Source organism: Panthera tigris, chromosome B4 (genome assembly GCF_018350195.1).
Source record: "Panthera tigris isolate Pti1 chromosome B4, P.tigris_Pti1_mat1.1, whole genome shotgun sequence".
Classification (NCBI taxonomy): Eukaryota; Metazoa; Chordata; class Mammalia; order Carnivora; family Felidae; genus Panthera; species Panthera tigris.
The window spans coordinates 140569120-140587787 of NC_056666.1; the positions used below are offsets into that span (position 1 = coordinate 140569120).

Sequence of the window (18668 nt, forward strand, 5' to 3'; positions counted from 1 at the left end):
TCCTACGCCGGGGCGGAGAGGAGCCGGGTTTCGCTCCAGCGAGCTCCCGAGGCCCCGGGGCTGTCAGTTTGGAGGAAGGCAGAAGGGCCCAACCCTGTCCCCAGGCCTCCCTGGTCCCTTCAGGGGCTGCTAGCCTGGCGACTGCCGGGGGAGAGCTCAGGGCTTGCCCTTGGCGTTCGCAGCCCTTGGATGGCTCGGGCCCCACCTGGAAGCCCCACCTAGCTGGGATGAGACATTGAACACACGTCCTTTAAAAAGTTGCGCTGGCCGTCCCGCTGTGAAGAGCCGCGTCCTAAGCCGTGAGCGCTGGAGGCCGCCCCGGTGCCTGGGAGAAGACTGCACCCAGCAGAGTCCCTGACAGTGCCCACCACCCACAAGGACCAGGGCTGTGCAGGGCCCTCCCGCGGTGCCACAGGGATGGGCAAGGGGGACACGGGGTCTACGGCAGGACAGGCGAGGAGAGGAGCTGCAGAGGTGGAGAGAGTGAGCTGGCAGGACTGGGCTTGTTTTCAGATGCTTGGCTGCGCCAGAACCTATGAAGGAAAGAACTGCTGGCATCCGTATTCCACTCCCTTGCAGGAGCCGGCTGGAGAATGAATGAAATTCAACCCAGCGACAGGAACTGAGAGACCCTACCAGGGGTACCCTGTCCCCGGCGCCCCTCCTGGGGCACAGGCCCAGTCACACCCTCCTCTGCTCCTGTCTGGTACTGGGTACATAGGCTGAGAAGTCCTTCTTTTGGTCCCAGCTGGTTTCCGTCACTTATACCCAAAAAGACCCTCGTTGCCACAGGACCACACCATTGAGCTCTGCGTAGGGTGGACAGGCAGGGTCCCTGGCAAGTCCTCTGGCCCCTAAGCCCGGGGCTGGCTGTCCCTCAGACACTGTGGAGACCCTTCGCCCCACCCTCATGCCCTAAGGAGCCCACTCCTTGCAGCCCTCTCAGAGATGCCTCAGGGTCAAGCGTAGGTTTGGGGTCCTTCTAGACCATGACACCCCCACCACTGAGCTTCTCACCATTGGGTCTCCTGACCACTGCATTGTCCAGGTCACCGTCAGGGGTGCTTGCTTCTGCCTGCTTCTCCCTCTTCCGGAGAATTGTGCTTGCTCTCTCGCCTCCTCTCTCCACAGCAGAGTCAACCTCCTTATAGGGAGTGACTCTCTCTGGCTTCCTCCTTTCCTCCTCTTACCCCCACCCAATGTGACTCCCATTGCCTGTCCTCTTGCCCATGTCCTCATCAGCCCACTGTCCCCGCCTGGCAAAACTCAGCCACTCACAGTCCTGCACCACCATATAGTGCAGAGTGGCCGTGATGACCCCATGGTCCAACTGCAGATGGACGTTCTCCCATTGCCCAGCCTGCTGATGTCTGGTCAGTCTCCGGTCCCACCTGCTGTGTCTCAGAGATGACCGCACCGGCCCTCCTTCACAGAGGAAACAAAGCCATCAGATGGAAGGCCTTGTGTTGCATTACCCCCAAGTCTGCCCCCACACCCCAACTCCCCCCCCCCCCACCACTTGCTGTTCCCTATCAATGCCCCCTATTCTCAATCTTTTTCTCCCTACGGATCCTGGACATCAGGATTAAACTCAATCTCCCCACCTTTTCTTCTTTTTAATTTTTTAAATGTTTTATTTATTTTTGAGAGAGAGACAGAGTGCGGGCAGGGGAGGGGCATAGAGAGAGGGAGACACAGAATCTGCAGCAGGCTCCAGACCCTGAGCTGTCAGCACAGAACCCGAAGCAGGGCTCAACCTCATGAACCATGAGATCATGACCTGAGCCGAAGTCAGACACTCATCCGACCGAGCCATCCAGCTTGCACCCTAGCTTTTCTTGCCCCACACAGATTTCTTCATTAGAGAGTTCTTACAACATTCACCAGCACCACATGCCTCCTGTGGCCCAGTCTCTGCTCACCAGGGAAACCTCTGGTCTTCTTGCAAATGTTCACAGGTGAGCAGCTCCTGCAATGGAGGATTACTGAAAGAAGCCCTTCGGTTTCTCCTTGGAGGGCACGTGGACAGTTACAGACAATAAGTACCATGAGGTGTGCTATAGAGGGGTCTGTGGGATCGTGGAGGGGGCCTCTCATCCAGTCGGGAGGGACAGGGGCAAAATAAGCAGGTAGACTGAGACTTGAGGGCCAGAGGACACGCCATCCACCTGTGGGGTTTGGGGAGGTAGAACCCCAGGCCCAGGAATGCAGCGAGCCATGGCCTGTGAACTTCACTGAGGTCTCCCTCCACTTTCCCAGATTAAAAACCTTGTGGAGACAAAGAAGTTTGATTTAACTTTTCTTTATCGGAAGGGTGAGTGATGTGATCACCTTTGAGTTTTGGAAAGATGGCCCTGGAATCAGTGTGCCAGACAGATTGGGGGGAGGGGCTGGCAAGAGGAGAAGCCGCTGCAGAGCCGCCGCCCCGGGGGGCCTCTGCCCACCCCTTCCCCGGCTGTTCCTCCAGAGCTGGCATGCGGCTTCTGTCCCCTCTCTTCACTCTCTGTGGACAGAGCTCACCATACCTCTCACCTCCCAGAGCCTTGCCATCTATGAGACCCCAGAACTGTGTTCCAGGTCTGCCCTCTCTTCAGCCCAGACCCATGAGGCCAGACGGCAGCCGGACACCTCTGCCAGGATGACCTCAGGGAGCCAACCCCTACCCTCTCTCTAGGGGCTCCTGCATCAGCAAACAGAACGGTTGACGCTCCTCACCTGCCCTCCAGTGACACTCCTTTCTCTCTGACCCGGCTGCTCTGCCCCACACACCCCTCCTGCTATGCAGCATTTTTCTAAGATAAATATGATGGCATCACTCTCCTCCCCCAGCTGGTAAAAATAAATAAACAAATAGAAACCAGAATAACTGCTGATGCCTCCCTACCTTCCTCAGGACGTGAACCAAGCTCTTTAATATGGCATGTGTTCAACACTTGTTCATTTATTCATCCAGCAAATGTTTATTGAGCTCCCATGGTGTGCACAGCAGGAGGAACAGAGAGTGACCAGGTCATCCGTGATGACTTTACAGAGGGAGCTGGACTGGGGCAGCCAAGACAGAAGAGGAAATGTGACGGACACAGAGATGCTCAGATGATCAAAGAAACATCTGGGGTGGGGATGATGGGGTGATTATCCCTTCTCAGATTGACAAAGACACCAAGACCTGCGAACGTCAAATCCATTATCGGTTGACAGCGGACTGGCACAGGCTTCGTGGAGAGGAAGTCGGCAACGTCTGTCAGCGCAAACACAGGTTCACCTGCAACCAGAATTTCCACTTCTAGGAAAGTATCCTTTATGGACACTTTTGTGAGCTCACAACAGAAGGGTTCTTACTCTTGGAAAGACTGGAAATGGCCTGATTGCTCATTAATAAAAATCAGTTAAGTAGTTACAGAGCACCTACGTATTGGAGTAGGGCCAACCGTAGGAAAGAACGGAGGTCTCGGGGTGCCTGGGTGGCTCAGTTGGTTAAGCGTCTGACTTCAGCTCAGGTCATGATCTCACAGTTTGTGAGTTCGAGCCCCACGTCAGGTTCTGTGCTGACAGCTCGGGACCTGGAGCCTGCTTCAGTTTCTGTGTCTCCCCCTGCTCATGCTTTCTCAAAAATAAATAAAACATTAAAAAAAAAAAAAAAGAATGGAGGTCTCTCTGTTTACATATATTTTCACTCACATGTGCGTGCGTAATACACACACACTACCACCTGGCCCTAGCTAAATATACCAGCATACATAAGAGAAAGTCAGGAATGGGGTGCCCACCCAGAAGAATCCATAGTGGATGGCGATGCAAGGGTCCCACGTTGTACTTACTTAAACTTCTTACAAAAACCGTTCAGTACTTCGGTAGTGTGCAAAAAGAGGGTAGAGATTTTTCAGAACACAGCTGTGAGGGGATCTTGAGGAAGGGTCTCCAAATCACCTTTGTGAGGAACTGAATATCTAGCCTGAGTTCTCCAGCCCTGATTCTGGCCAGGCTCCCAGGCCACTCATCAGGGCAGACATCTGAGGAGCCGACACTCGGGACCAGGAGGTGGTGGGTGGCTAGCTGACTGCACCCCTAACGCCCACTCCTAGAAGACTGCCGGGCTCCAGGACAGTGTCCCCCACCAGAAGGCACCAGAGATGAGGCTGGTGGCCGCTGGGGTCCCTGGCCAGTCGCTGAGCACTTCCCAGTGGGATGGGGCCCCTGTCAGGCTAGGCAGGAGTGGGGAGCAGGCCGGCCGGCCGGGCTCCCGCCCCGCTGGGGCATCCGGCTCCGCCTCCTCCTGGAAAGACTATTTAGATCTGGTGATGCGGAGGCCAGGTCTCCAGCAGGACCCACAGACGGCAAACTGGCTGAGGAGGCCCTCCACCTGCCAGGTGCTCTCTGCCCAGCCGACTGACAGCAACCCACCGGCCCGCTTCTCGCCTGAGACCCTCTCGCCGACAGACACAGGTACAAGCTTGGCTGTGTCCACGCCTGCACCCCTCGTCACCGGGGCTTGCCAATGTGCCGGGCTTAGGGGTGGCTGGCGGTGAGGACTGCCCCCCCACAGCTACCTGGCTCACACTCCTTCCAGCCCCGCCCCCATGGCCCGGCCCCTGCCGGTCACATTCGGTTGCATCAGCCTGCTCTGCCTGCTGCTCCCAGGCACACTGTCCCGCGGCCTGGGCGGGAGCCAATGGCCTGCCCCACCTAGGTGAGTGGGGCTCACACCAGCCCAAACCTCGGGGCCTACGGGGAAGGAAACCAGAATCCCTGGGGAGGCCCCCCTCGATCTCCCCTGCCCTGGACCCCCCCCACCCCGGACTCTTCCTGCAGTGGGGAAACCACCCCCTGCCACTAAGGCTTGCCCCCTAAGTGAGAAGCCAGCAAATGGGCCTTCAGCAAATCCTGAGCAGGGCAAGGGACCCCTCTTTCTTGGCCTCCCTCCCAGGGCACTCCCCTCCCCTATGAGTAGAGGAACCACTTCGAGGAGAGGTTGGCTAGGAGAGGGGAGGCTGGAGGGATCCCCAGGATTGCCCACCTTCCTCCACCCCCAGGGGAGGGCTGGGGGGGGGGTCACTCGGGTCGTGAGCACGGTGACCCACAGAGTCCAGGGGTGCCCTTTGCCCAGGTAAATGGACACGTGGCCTGGGCTACTGAGATGGCTGAGAGCCAGGACCCAAGCCCAGAGCTCACAAGGGCCGGTGGGCTTCCCCTGGCCTGCTGGATAATGATGTGGGGGCTGCGGACTTCCCCTGGCAGTGCTCCAGACTGTTGGGGAAACTGGGCTTCCCCTGCCAGTGACCCCAGGCCTGTGTGGAGGGGAAATTGGGTGCTTTTGGAGGGTCCCTAAAAGGTTTGGCCATCAGGTTTACTTCCCCCAACCCCCTTGCAGGGAGCCCCCAGCCTGGGCCCCTTCCGGTGGCCTGAAGCCGGGACACCCTGCCGTTCAGCCTGTGGTCTGGAAGCTACACCAGGCCCTCCAGCCACAGAGGAGCGCCAACCGAGCCCCCGCCATGGGTCACCCTCTCCGGGGTGGCCCCCACCGACACCTGGGCCCCCGCAGGTCCCGAGCCCAGCTCCTGAGGGTGGGCTGTGTGCTGGGCACCTGCCAGGTGCACAACCTCGGCCACCGCCTATGGCAGCTGGTTGGGTCAGCCGGCCCACGGGACTCAGCCCCCGTGGACCCCAGCAGCCCCCACAGCTACGGCTGAGATGGAGCAGGACAGACCTCTGTCTGTCCCGGCCAGGATGCCACCCCCCAACCCAGTCCCAGAGCTGCATCTGGGCCCCCCTGCCCCCACCCAGCCCCGCGGACTTCCTACAAACACCAATAGCCATAACAGTGTGCAGGCCCCCAAGGCAACTCTCGCCCCACCCCACACCCACCTGGTCCTGTAGTAAGCAACCTTGACCGGCTTTGGACAAGAAAGGCCGTGCACATGGGTCGACCCCAGCAGGTCTGCAGGCAGAGTCTGGACTCATGAAAGGGGCTTCAGAGGGAAGGGGCAGCCCAAGGATGTGGGGCAGGATACCCAGGGCCACGCTGGGCCAGCACAAGGTGGGCCAGTGTGGCCCCTTCCCCGGTGGTCTGGAGTCATCAGATTAGGCCCAGGCTTTGGGCACGCGCACTTGGCCTGTCCCAGGTGCCCAGCCTTTCCATTCCCTGTGCCCTGGAGACTGGGAGGGCAGCAGGAAGGAGGACCCCCTGTGGTCCCCATCCCCAGAGCCTGAGTGAGAGAGGACAGGCCATGTCAAAGTGGAGACCTCCCGCCCCCCACACACCCCTGCCTCTGCCCTCCAGCTGGATAGCAGGGAGCCTGGGAAAAGGCCTAGAGATTCAGGAACCACACTGGGGCTGAGCAGACGCCCCTTCCATCCCTCTGGGCGGGGTGGGGCTGGGTGGGGCAAGATCTCCAGCCCAGATAGGCCCAGTCAGAACCATTCCACCTCAGGTGGGGTGGGGTAGTCCAACAAGGGTGGGGGCGCCACAGGCTATACAATCTCCCCGGCCCCACCCTGCCCTGCTCTGGGATTTACTGGGGCAAACTAGTGGAAAGCAGGAGGCTGGAGCAGGCTTGCCTAGAGTTGGGGAAGGTGGATTGTCCTTAAAGGCTTAGAACAAGGTCTTCAGCCAGTTCCCGGTGTATGTCCACCCCGGGTAGGGCCTTTACATGCTGTGATACCTGAGCCTTTGCTAGTCCCTCATTACTGACACCCCCATGCCATCAGGACATGACCCAAGGTTCAGAAAGGAAGTTTCCATTACTTGGCATACACTCATAATGGCACTTACTCTGTCAACATTTGCTCTCGTCCCCTTCTCAGCCACCCTGTGAGGGGAGTGCTATCATTATCCCGTCTCTAGAAGCAGAAACTGCAGCCACAGAGGTCGGGGAAGTGCCTACTGTCACCACAGTGCCCTCCCACAGAACCCCTCAGATACCCTGCCCCCCCATTCCCACCCCTCAGGGTGGGAGCGTTTCCAGGACACCATTAGGCCCTGTGGAGACAGTTCAGGCTGGTCCCTGCCCTGAATTGCATGTGGGAAGCAGATCAGGGCAGGCTGCCTGGAGGAAGCCTAGGTCTGAGGATTGCAAGGCTCCCAGGGGAGCCGAGGGTGGAGTCCACAGGAGGCATGAGTATGGCCGGGGAAGCCCCCCCACCCCTACTCCCAAAGCAGCTAAGAGAGGCTGGAACCAGCGTGAGTGGGGGTGGAAGAGGCCAGTGGGCCAGGCCTCAGAGCCATATGCCTGTGGTCCCTGAAGGGTGTCATCAGAGCAGGCAGGGGTCGCAGGGCCAGGAAGACTGGGGAGAGAAGAGAAGGGGTCTAGGAGGGTCAAATTGGGAGAGTTAGGAGCTCCACTTGGCCAAGACCGCCCCGCCCCCGGCCGCCCCAGGCTTCCCATACTGGGCCTGTGTGTTGTCTGGTCCTCTGCACAGGCTGTTCCTCTGCCAAGGACACCCCCACACTGCCCCTTCCTCACTGGTCAGAGCTGCCAGCCCCCCAGAAATCCATGCCCTTGTTGAGGACCTGCGGCAGTTTGGGGTTCATTTTCCTGGAAGCAGGATGGACTGTTGACGTCAAGGCATCCCTGTGCCGGGCCATGTGGTCACAGCATTGCACCTGGCATCCACCTGGCCCCTGAGCTCCAGGCCGTGTCTGGGCCACCTACATGATGCTCCCTGATGCCAAGCTCACCCGACTCCCGCCAGCCTTCTCCTCTGTCTCCCTCACGCAAATCCTGTCGGCTGGTCATTTGCTCCTTTTTCTAGTCCAAGCCGCCACCTGCTTTTGGGGTGATGGCTCCAGCCACCTCCCTGGACCCTCCCTCCATTCCTTCAGCAAATGCTTGCTGAGCATGTGAGAGAAGCATTAGTGAATACCCCCTCCCAACTGACACCACAGTGGAAGGAGACAGTGAAATGGACACTTTGCCATTTCAAATGGGGGGCCCCAGCACTCTCCCCGTCTATTCTCGGCACTGGCAGGAGGAGACCATCATCGTAAGAGCAGCACACCCCACCCAAACGTCTTGTCTCTGAAGCTGAGTGGGTGCTGAGACCCACACGCCCGAGGAGGGGGTGTAGACTGACACCTTCGTCCCCTGTCCTTTCTCTCTCTGCCCCCGGATGACCCGACCATACTCAGCATCCCCCCCACCCCCCCCACCCCCCGTCTTTCTCAAGTGCACCGGCCTTTCCAGTATGAGACAATGATTGGTTTTGCGGTGTCTGCCTCCTACTTGGAGAACCTGCCAGCTCCCAGGCAGGCATATTGATCAGTTGGGTCCTGGCTATGTCTGCCTGACCTGGTCCATGCCTGATGAGTGCTAGCTGAATTCATCTCTACCCTGACTCCAGATGGAGCCCCTCACCTCAAAAGCCAGACAAAGATCACCACCACCCCCGTCTTGACCAAACTTTAGCCAGGCTGCTCCACTGGGCCTCACCCAGTATTAACAAGTGTCCCCTGCCCCTGAGATCTGATCACCTGGCCTGCCTTTAGCAAGGATCCCCCAACCTCTGTGGCTCCCCTTAGCAATCTTCTGTCCATTGACCCCCACTCTGCTTATTGGCAGTCAACCCCCTGCTGTCTTTGTTGGATTCTGTCTCCCCTATTGCAATAGTCACGAATAAAGTCTTTCACTCTCACTTAGCAAGCGTCAGGATAACTTTTCCTATAAACCCTGCCCTTCTCATAATCCCAGGTGCCTGAGGCTGATGGGTGGGGTCTGGGGTCTGCACCACCTGTTGGGAGGGGCCTACTGTGGGAAGGGAGGTGTTTAAGGCCCTTGGAGGAAGAGCAGGAGGCCGGTGTTGGAGCTGGAGCGGACGTCAGGCCTCCAAGTCCTAATCAGGTCAGTTGCCCAGAAAGGCTGAAATCAGGAAGAGGGGGCCGGGGCCGGGGCCGGGGCCTCTGGGAGCTGCTCCCGTGCTGACACATTAACTTCTGAGGCCAGGAGGAGGGTGGATGGTCACTCATTACCGAGGGCCAAGGCCAAGGGGCTGGGTGGTGTCCGGTCACTTATGTAACCTGTGGGCATATATAGGGGCACACGGCCCGTGGGACTCTGACCCACCTGCCAACTCTGCTCCCTCAAGATGAAGGTGGCTGTGGTGAGTACTCCAGACCCAGTGCACATGTGGCCCCACTGACTGATCACCCAGCGGCTGGTTGTCCCTCGTGGAGCCGCAGACCCCCGCCCTCTCCAAGCTGGTTCCCACCAGCCCGCTGGTCCCGGTCAAAGGGCTCCCTCCTTCCTGTCCTCCTCCTGTGGTCTAGCTGGGGCAAGGGTCAGCAGCCCCACCCCAGGCTCCCTGCAGACCCAGATCTTGAGAAGGAGATGCCGGGTGCCATGTGCTCCTACGCAGCATCCCGGGCACCCGGGCCTCACCCGGGGAAGCAGGAGTCCTGCTGACATCCACTTTGCAGATAAGGAAATCGGAGCGAGGTCGCCTCAGACCGTCATTGTGCTTGGGAGGGGCTGTGCCCTGCTGCCCACCTTTTAGGCTCTGGTGCCCCGTGGGGACGTCCTGACTTCCTCATGGAACTGGCATCAAGGCGAAATGGGTTTCATCCTCCACCCAACCAGGGCCCAGACCCTTCCCTGGTCTACCGGCCCGATGTGGACCCAGAGGCAGCCAAAGACAAGGGCAGCTTCCGAAACTACACCGTAAGGACCCCACCGCTTGCCACCCTCCTCCCGCCCTGCCCCGAGCCCAACCCCACCTCAGCCCCATCTTTTCCTGGGGAGCGCAGCATTGTCCCCTTTTGCACAGCTCAGGGGCTGCCTTTGGGCAGCTCCCATTCACACTTGTGGGGCCAAGCCTGGGAGACCAGAGCAGTGGGCCCCACGGGTGTGAAGGGCAGGGATGGGAGCCTCCCGGCTGACCTTCTGGCTTGCAGTCTGGCCCGCTGCTGGACCGTGTCTTTGCCACCTACAAGCTTATGCACACGCAGCAGACCGTGGACTTCGTCAGGAAGAAGGTACTTGGCAGCTCTCTGCTGCAAGTCCAAGGGTGGGGCTGTCCCCTCCCCCCCACCCCCGCCCCCAGGCCGAATGGACGGAGAGGGATCGGGCCCTGATCCCGCCAATACCATGGCCGTGCTGACATCCCCTTCCTGGCCTAGCACACCCAGTTTGGGGGCTTCTCCTACAAGAAAATGACTGTGCTGGAGGCTGTGGCCATGCTGGACGGGCTGGTGGACGAGTCGGACCCAGACGTGGACTTCCCCAATTCCTTCCATGCCTTCCAGACTGCTGAGGGCATCCGGAAAGCCCACCCTGACAAGGGTGTGTCCCCTTCCCGTGGTGGGCTGCAGTGCAGGGCCAGATGGGGGTCTTCGCCCTTTCCTGACTTCACCCCTCAGTTCCAAGCCTTCTCCTCTGCCCACTAGCCTGCCCTGTCCCTCTCCCTCCCAGACTGGTTCCACCTCGTGGGGCTGCTGCATGACCTGGGGAAGGTCCTGGTTCTGGCAGGGGAGCCCCAGGTAAGGCCAGAGGTGGAGGGGTGCAGCAGCTTGGGGCTGGGGCAGCCTGGGTTCAGGGATCTGGGCCCTGGAAACCCCCCACGTGGGCAGGGCAGTCACACCCACTGTGCTTGCCTGTCCCCAGTGGGCGGTTGTTGGAGACACCTTCCCAGTTGGCTGCCGTCCCCAGGCCTCTGTGGTTTTCTGTGACTCCACCTTCCAGGACAACCCCGACCTCCAGGATCCTCGATACAGGTGCTCCTCCCTGGCGACTGGTCTTCCTCTTCCCCACAGTGCACCTCAGCCCCTCACCTTCTATCTTTCCCTGCAGCACAGAGTTCGGCATGTACCAGCCCCACTGTGGGCTAGAGAACGTCCTCATGTCCTGGGGCCATGATGGTGAGGCCAGTTAGAGCCGGGCAGTGGGGAAGATGGGGACCATGGTGGGGGCCATGGCTCTGGGTGCTTTGGGGTGACACCTTGTCTCCCACAGAGTACATGTACCAGATGATGAAGTTCAACAAATTCTCTCTCCCACCAGAGGTAGGTGGGGGGAGGGGCTAAACCGAGAACGCCCAGCCCAGCCCAGCCCAGTTCAGCCCGGCCCAGCCCAGCCCAGTTTAGCCTGGCTCAGTTCGGCCAGCCTGGCCCTGCCCGGCTGGGTGTGACTCCCTTCTGCCCTCAGGCCTTCTACATGATCCGATTCCACTCCTTCTACCCTTGGCACACGGGTGGCGACTACCGGCAGCTGTGCAGTGAGCAGGACCTGGCCATGCTTCCCTGGGTGCAGGAGTTCAAGTACGGCCATTGCTGTGCAGGGCTGGGTGGAGGGGACTGGAGGGTGGGGGCGCGGGGGGATGTGGGGGGCTTCCTCACGAGGCGCTGCCCCTCCCCTGTTGCAGCAAGTTTGACCTCTACACCAAGTGTCCGGGTCTGCCGGATGTGGACGAGCTGCGGCCCTACTACCAGGGGCTCATTGACAAGTACTGCCCTGGCGTGCTGAGCTGGTGACCGGCCTGCCCACCCTGCCCAGGCCTGGTCAGGTGCCCTGGGGTGACAGCCACGGTTGGGGGGACTCCACGTGCACATCTGCGGTCAACACTCCCTGTCCTGGTGGCCACTCTGCCCAGTGGCAATAAAGACCTTGAAGCAGCTTATGAGTCTGACCTTCACTGAGGCGGGGGTCTGTTGTGGCCACAGTAGCCTCTTGGACATGCGTGTCCACTCCTGCCACCACACGCATCTTGCTCCGCTTCCCAGCTCTGGCATCGGCACCTGGGGTTGCCCTGCCCCTGCTCACATTCTCAAAACAAGTCCTGAAAAACAAGACAAAGCAGAACACTCGATAGCTAGGAGAGCAGACGGCATAAAACCTCATGGACCGTGTGCAGGGTAAGTGCGGTGAGCTCAAGCCGCAGATAGCACCCCAGGGCCTTCCCGTGCCCCACGGTGCAGCCCTCGCCTGGGGTTGGCAAACCCCAAGTATGTGTCCCTCAGCACTGCAGTTTAGCACCGGATTCCCCTCTACCTTCTAGCAGCTTATTTCTTTACATTTCTTTCAGTGTTTGTTTATTTTTGAAAGAGAGACAGAGCGTGAGCAGGTGAGGGGTAGAGAGACAGACTCCAAAGCAGGCTCCAGGCTCTAAGCTGTCAGCACAGAGCCCAAGGCGGGGCTCGAACTCACGAACCGAGCCGTGAGACCACGACCTGAGCCGAAGTCGGACCCTCCACCGACTGAGCCCCCCAGGCGCCCCTCTAGCAACTTATTTCTTGGACAAAAGTGGATCAAGGAATTTCCTTCTGTTGAGATTTTGCTAATTGCATCCCCATGGTATTTATTAACATTTCTCCGGTATTTCCTACTACTTGCACATGGAGGCTTAATCAGATTAAGACTTGGCTTGTGGGGGCAAGGGTGCTTTAGAGGCAGTGGCATATTCTTTCCCAGGGGCCACAGGCTGTCTTTTGTGGTGTTGAAGCCACTCTGTTCAGGTCCACCTAGCAGCCCTAACCCATTAGAGGGCGGAGCTATGATGTCCTGGCCCCTGGCCTCCTCAGTCATCTGAGGGAACACTGCTTAAAGAGAAGCTTCCTCCGATCTGTCTCTCTCTCTCAAAAATAAGTAAGTAAACATTTAAAAAATATTAAAAAAAAAAAGAACATGTAGATTTCAGCATATTTGTGCTTTGGTTCCTTGATTTTATCACCCTCGCTGGTACTCAGACTCCCCTCGGCCAGGGCTGGGGTACAGCTTCCAGATGGCTCCCAGGTCCTTCTGACGTGGCCGCAACAGTCTCTGGTGGGTGTCCTGCTGTCTGGTGATAAGACACCCAGACTGTGGTAATTTCCTGTGTTTTTGTAACAAATTACCACAAATTTGTTGGCTTAAAGCAAAAATTTATACTCTCGAGTTCTGGAAGCCAGAAGCCTGAGATCACAGTGTTGGGCAGAGTTGTGCTCCCTCCACGGGCTCCAGGGGGGAACCATCCTTGCCTCTTCTGGCCTCGGGGGGCTGCCTGCACCCCCTGGCTTGTGACTCCACCTCTGCTCTGTCTTCTCATGCCTTCTCCATTTACCTGTACCTTCTGCCTCTCTCTTATGAGACCCAGTCATGGCACCAGGCCCATCCAGGTAACCCAAGATCATCCCTCATCTCAATATCCCTAACTTCATCACATGCACAAGATGCTTTTTCTTTTCTTTTTTTAAGTTTATTTTGAGAGAGGGAGAGCATGCATGAGTGTACAAGTGGGGGGGGGGGGGCAGAGAGAGGAAGAGAGAGAATCCGAAGCAGGCTCTGCACTGTCAACACAAAGCCCAGTTTGGGGCTCGAACCCAAGAACCATGAGATCATGACCTGAGCCAAAGTTAAGAGCTGGACGTTCAACCGACTGAGTCCCCCAGGGGCTGCAAGATGCTTTTCCTTTTTTTTTTTTTTTTTTTTATGTTTATTTACTTTTGAGAAAGAGGGAGACAGAGACAGAGTCAGAGCGCGGGAGGGGCAGAGAGAGAGACACACACACACACAATCCAGGCTCCAGGCTCTGAGCTGTCTGCACAGAGCCTGAAGCGGAGCTTGAACTCAGAAACCCCAAGACCATGACCTGAGTCGACTTCTTCGGAGCTCAACTGACTGAGGCACCCAGGTGCCCCAAGATGCTTTTTCTAAATAAGGTCATGTTTGCAAATTCCAGGGATTTGATGCGGACACCTTTGGGGGACTGTTTGTTCTCGAGCCCCTCCAGAGCCTTTCAGTTGTAATCCGAAACCAGCCGCCATTGGCAGAGGGCAGGAAGATGCCAAAGGGCCAGGCCGCTCCAGGTTGGTAGGTGGCAGGTTTAACAACCAAGGGAGCCTACACGTGAGGCTTGTCTGGGGCGGCCACAAGGCTCCTGGATCTTTGCATCTGCCCGCGGGAATCTCAGAGGTTTAGGGGCACCCGGCTGGCGCAGTCGGTAGGGTGCGTCACTCTTGATCTCAGGGTCATGAGGTGGAGGCCCACGCTGGGCGAGAGATTATTTTTTAAAAACTAAGGATAGAATCTTGCAAGTTTACACTCAGGACTTGAGCGGCTTCAGTCACATGGACCATCCAGTTGGTCTCCACCCCACATCGCTATCCTTGGAGCAGCTTCAGGGAGCGAGGGGGGGGGAGGCAGTGGGATGCACGCGGCAAAGACGGGGGAGGGGTGAGGAGCCCTCGATTGCCAGGGTCCAGTTCATGGGTGCAGGTGGTAATGTCCTCTCCACGACCTTCGCCAACAGCTTACCCCGGGGGCTGCCCCAGACCTGGAAGCTGCCAGGGAGCCCTGGCTTCTCTGAGGGGGAGACGGTATTTCATATCCACACGTTGGGGGCTAAAGACTCACTCTTGAACGTTCGCCTCCACTCCACCCCCTGGTGTGGCCACTGGAGGTGGGGTTACCCACCGCCTTCCCGGCCCTGCTTCTCCCCGTGTACCTCTCCCCCGCTCCCACCTCAGGAGAGTGCGGGCTCAAATGTGTCGGACTTGCTTCCTTCTGGAAGACTGTTCTCTTGCGCCGTCCCCGGGCAGCCTCCCCAGTAGTGGGCAGCCTCTGCTGCTCCCTCCGGTGAACTCTGGCAGTGCAAGTGCAGGGTCCCTCCCCGGAGCTGCTCCATGGGGTGGGGAGCGGGGGGGGGGGGGGGGGGGGGGGGGGGCGCGGTGCTCGGCAGGCTGAGTCTCTGGATCCATCCCTGGGGGGCCTTCCCCGTGCAGAGCAGAAGAGGCCATCTTTGCTCCTGTCCCCAGTCCCCAGACCCTGTCTCTGTCCCTTGCCATAGCACCAGGGTGGGTAGCGCAGTGCGGGCCAGGGCCCCATCTTTCTGTCCCCCTGGGGACTATCAGGCCTCACTGGGCTCCAGGCACTGAGGCAGCCGAGGAGCCTGCAGGCAGGAGGAGGGCTTGGCTCTCCCGCCTGCTGGCATCCCCACCCCGGCCCCTACCCCTGCAGCGTCCCTCTTCCTGCTCTAGCCGCCCTGGTCTGCCTCTCCCCGTTGCCCCAGGCTCAGCCTTCCAGGGCGCCTCTGATTCGTCGGGTTTCTCTTTGAATGGGCCCGTGGGTTCCCTCCGAGAAGGTGGGTTGCAAGCAACAGAGCCTTAGAGGAATCTGGAAGTTGTCCTCAGGCCCATCTAAGGCAGAAAGTTGGAGCGCTGTGCGGGAACCGGAGGGGAGCCGGCAGTCCGCGGCCTGCTGGAGCAGGAAGCTCGTGGATGGCCAGGCCTGGGGGACAACGAGCAAGCACTGGAGCAAGGGGGCCGCTCCCAGGGCACAGACGGCCCAAGAAGGAAATAATGGCAAGTTCGAATCTTTCCATCTCAGGCTCCAGGCATGGCCTGAATGCAGAAACGATCTGCACTGAGACAGTGGTTCTTCTGGTGCCCCTAAGGCCCTTTCAGGGGCCCAAGAGGTCACCTGCCTTTTGCACCGAGCTGACGTCCAGGTGACGCGGTGGGCCAGGGGTTTGCCCACTCTGCCACACACCAGCTGAGACTGCGTCTTGACCCGGCCCTGACCGTCCAACACCGCACACCCCAAGTCACAACAAGGTCAGTTTTCCTAAGAACGAAGTCGTAAACGTCATTAATATTCTTAAATCTCTATCTTTGAGTGTGGGTCTTTTTAACCTTTTATGTGGCAAAATGGGACGTCCGTTTTTGGACACATGAGGCGCTTCTGCTGAAGCTATAGAAGCCTTTTCCCTGGAACAACACCTACTGGACAGACTGTAGGTATTTGGTCTCGGGCATTGGGCAGGGCATTTTCTTGTTTCTTTTCTTTTTATAAAGACTTTTTAAAGTTTATTTACATTTAGAGAGAGAGAGAGAGAGAGAGAGAATGGGAGGGGCAGAGAGAGAATCCCAAGCAGGCTCCAAGCCATCAGTACAGAGCCCGACGCGGGGCTCGATCTCATGAACCGTGACATCATGACCTGAATTGGCAGGCATTTTCTTAAAAATGAACAAAATGAGCCCGTCGCTTCGAGAAAAACAATGGTAGCATTTGTTGCCAATAATAAAATTTAGCTTTCAAGCAAAAACAGGATTTGGGAAAACCTGTGCCCGCAGCTGCGAAATGACAGCTTCCTTAGACTCAGTTTTAGGATGAGATTGGTGGTGATATTAATGAACGGGATTTTTTCAGGTCGTACGATGTCATGCGTCAGCATTCGGAAGACCGGTGTAACTCAATGAACTGATATTGTCTAAATGACCAACATATGATGCTCCTTGCATTGTGTAGGATGCACCAGTGGGTTCTCATGGGACAGAGGACAAAAAGTTCATTGGGATGGTTTCATATTCCAATTGCAATGAACCACCGAGAAGTGACTCTGTGTAGTTTTGATATGGTATTAAAGAAGAACACCCACGGTGATCTGAAAAAGTTTCTAAAATATTCTTCCCTTTTCCAGCTACATATCTGTGTGAGGCCAGGTTTTCCTCATATACTTCAACCAAAAACATACTGCAATAGTTTGGCCAAAAAAGCAGATATGAGAAGCCTGACATTAAAGAGATTTTGCAAAAACGTAAAGTATGCTACTCTTGGGGCTCCTGGCTGGCTCAGTTGCTAGAGCATGTGACTCTTGATTTCAGGGTCATAAGTCTGAGCCTCATGTTGGCTGTACTTTACTTTTAAAAACAAACTAACAACAAAAAAAATCTATGGCACTCATCGTAATTTTTTTGAACACGGTTATTTTTCATTAAAAATTTGTCTTCGTGGTAATGTGTAGTGAGCTTATTTATATAGTTAAATAACATTAGTAAGTAAATATTTAAAGAATTTCTCAGTTCAATTTCAACGTGGTAGATATTGATAGATATAATACCTCCGAAACAAAAGCTCTTTGGAGTCCTCAGTTTTTAATGTTTATTTATTTTTTTGAGAGAGAGAGAGAGAGAGACAGAGCATGAGCAGGGGAGGACCAGAGAGAGAGGGAGACACAGAATCCAAAGCAGGCTCCAGGCTCTGAGCTGCCAGCACAGAGCCCCACGTGGGGCTCGAACTCGACACCGAACTGAACCATGAGATCATGACCTGAGCCGAAGTCAATGGACGCTTAAGCTGAACTGAGCCACCCAGGCACCCCAGGGTGTCCTCGAGCTTTAAGAATATGAAGGAGTCTTGGGGCACCTGGGTGGCTCAGTCGGTTAAGCGTCCGACTTCGGTTCAGGTCACGATCTTGCGGTCCGTGGGTTCGAGCCCCGCGTCGGGCTCTGGGCTGACAGCTCAGAGCCTGGAGCCTGCTTCGGACTCTGTGTCTCCCTCTCTCTCTGCCCCTTGCCTGCTCACGCTCTGTCTCTCTCTCAAAAACCAACATTAAAAAAATTAAAAAAAAAAAAAAAAAGAACGTAAAGGAGTCCTGAGACCGAACAACCGCTCTGTGGGCTCCGTGAGGGCTGAAGTGGGGGCCGTTTCTGAGCACAGCCATATGGAGCTCTCTCACCAACCCCCGGGGCCAGCAGCACGCCCCCGCCCCAGGGGTGCCGTCCATCTCCGCGGCAGATGCTGTCTGTGATGCCGGGCGGTATCGCCAACACCCTTTTGTACCGATTCAGACTTGCCGTCCTCGTCCCCTGTGCTTCCTCCAGCATCGCTGTCCGTTAACTCGTGAGTGCCCATCACCGACGTATCCCGCACAACTCTGCCTCTGGCCAAACGTGTTCTTCCGAGTGAAAGGCGGAAAACAGAGGCTGGTATCGGTGGGCCCCGCATATGCCCCATGACCCCCAAATCAATGATCTGATGGAATAATGGAGCAGGCAGTCGAAGCCCCGGCCACGGTGCCGGCTTGCAGACAATGCCCTCGGGAGTCAGGCTGCAGAGAACGCCCTGTGCGGCGAGCCTGGAGTGCAGTGTCCGGGAGCCATCCAGTGAGCATCTCGCACTCCCGCACCCTGGGTCCCCCGGTGAAAGTGTTGCGGTCCATTTCGGTGACTCTGGGAACGCTGCATCGTGAAAGGTGGTTCTCGAGGAAGCAATGCTTTTCCCCAGACGTGGCAGCGCTTCCCTGGGACTGGACATGGCTAAACACACAGCTGTGCGGAGTGCCTCTGCTGTGGGTTGGGCAGGCAGCGTGTGACTGGTGCTGGCCTCCACGGGGAAAGGGCTGCCGGTGCGGGACTGAGAGGCCTCGGGATGCTCCAGGCGACCCCCGGATGCCCGAGAACTGCCAAGTCTCTGGCCGGCATCGGTGGAAGACTGCAGCACCCTGTGTAGATAGGCCCAAGCAACTCCGATGCAGAGTTGCTGAAATAAACACAACCCGGGGGCCCCTGGGTGGCTCGGCTGGTTGAGCGTCTGACTCTCGGGCTCAGTTCATGATGTCACCTTTCCTGAGATGGAGTTCCAAGTCGGACTCTGTGCTGATAGTACAGAGCCCGATTGGGATTCTCTCTCTCTCCCTCTCTCTCTCTGCCTTTCCCTCTCTCTTCTTCAAAATGTGTAACTAAGCATTTAAACATAACCTGTGTTTTTTCTTTGCTGTCCTTCAAACACTGACCAATTTTTTTTTTTTTTAACATTTACTTCTTTTTGAGAGAGTGCAAGTGGCGGAGGGGTAGAGCGAGAAGGACAGAATATCCAAAGTGGGCTCTTCGGTGACAGGCTGACAGCAGTGAGCCCGAGGTGGGGCTTGAACTCACAAACCTCAAGATCATGACCTGAGCTGACGTCGGACGCTCAACCGACTGAGCC

The 18668-nt window shown here is 57.3% G+C and overlaps 2 protein-coding genes across 2 annotated transcripts; both read left to right on the forward strand.

The window, feature by feature from the left end:
* The first annotated feature begins 4569 nt into the window (after positions 1-4569).
* Positions 4570-5792, forward strand: ADM2 (adrenomedullin 2). The gene is made up of 2 exons (XM_042990897.1): positions 4570-4687; positions 5369-5792. The coding sequence occupies exons 1-2, from the start codon at positions 4578-4580 to the stop codon at positions 5685-5687; spliced, it is 429 nt and encodes a 142-aa protein (XP_042846831.1). The 5' UTR covers positions 4570-4577; the 3' UTR covers positions 5688-5792.
* Positions 5793-9386: 3594 nt separating this feature from the next.
* Positions 9387-11734, forward strand: MIOX (myo-inositol oxygenase). Its single transcript, XM_007094013.3, has 9 exons — positions 9387-9650; positions 9884-9964; positions 10109-10271; positions 10401-10468; positions 10593-10702; positions 10779-10846; positions 10941-10990; positions 11133-11245; positions 11350-11734. Exons 1-9 carry the CDS (start codon positions 9522-9524, stop codon positions 11456-11458), a joined length of 891 nt encoding a protein of 296 aa, XP_007094075.2. The 5' UTR covers positions 9387-9521; the 3' UTR covers positions 11459-11734.
* Positions 11735-18668: the final 6934 nt, after the last annotated feature.

Bases quoted from the DNA above. Each gene is read 5' to 3' on its own strand.
- MIOX (XM_007094013.3), top strand. From the start codon at position 9,522: ATGGAACTGGCATCAAGGCGAAATGGGTTTCATCCTCCACCCAACCAG. The intron at 9,651-9,883 runs GTAAGGACCCCA...TCTGGCTTGCAG, and splicing joins GCAGCTTCCGAAACTACACC to TCTGGCCCGCTGCTGGACCG. The intron at 10,703-10,778 runs GTGCTCCTCCCT...CTTTCCCTGCAG, and splicing joins CTCCAGGATCCTCGATACAG to CACAGAGTTCGGCATGTACC.
- ADM2 (XM_042990897.1), top strand. From the start codon at position 4,578: ATGGCCCGGCCCCTGCCGGTCACATTCGGTTGCATCAGCCTGCTCTGC. The intron at 4,688-5,368 runs GTGAGTGGGGCT...ACCCCCTTGCAG, and splicing joins CAATGGCCTGCCCCACCTAG to GGAGCCCCCAGCCTGGGCCC.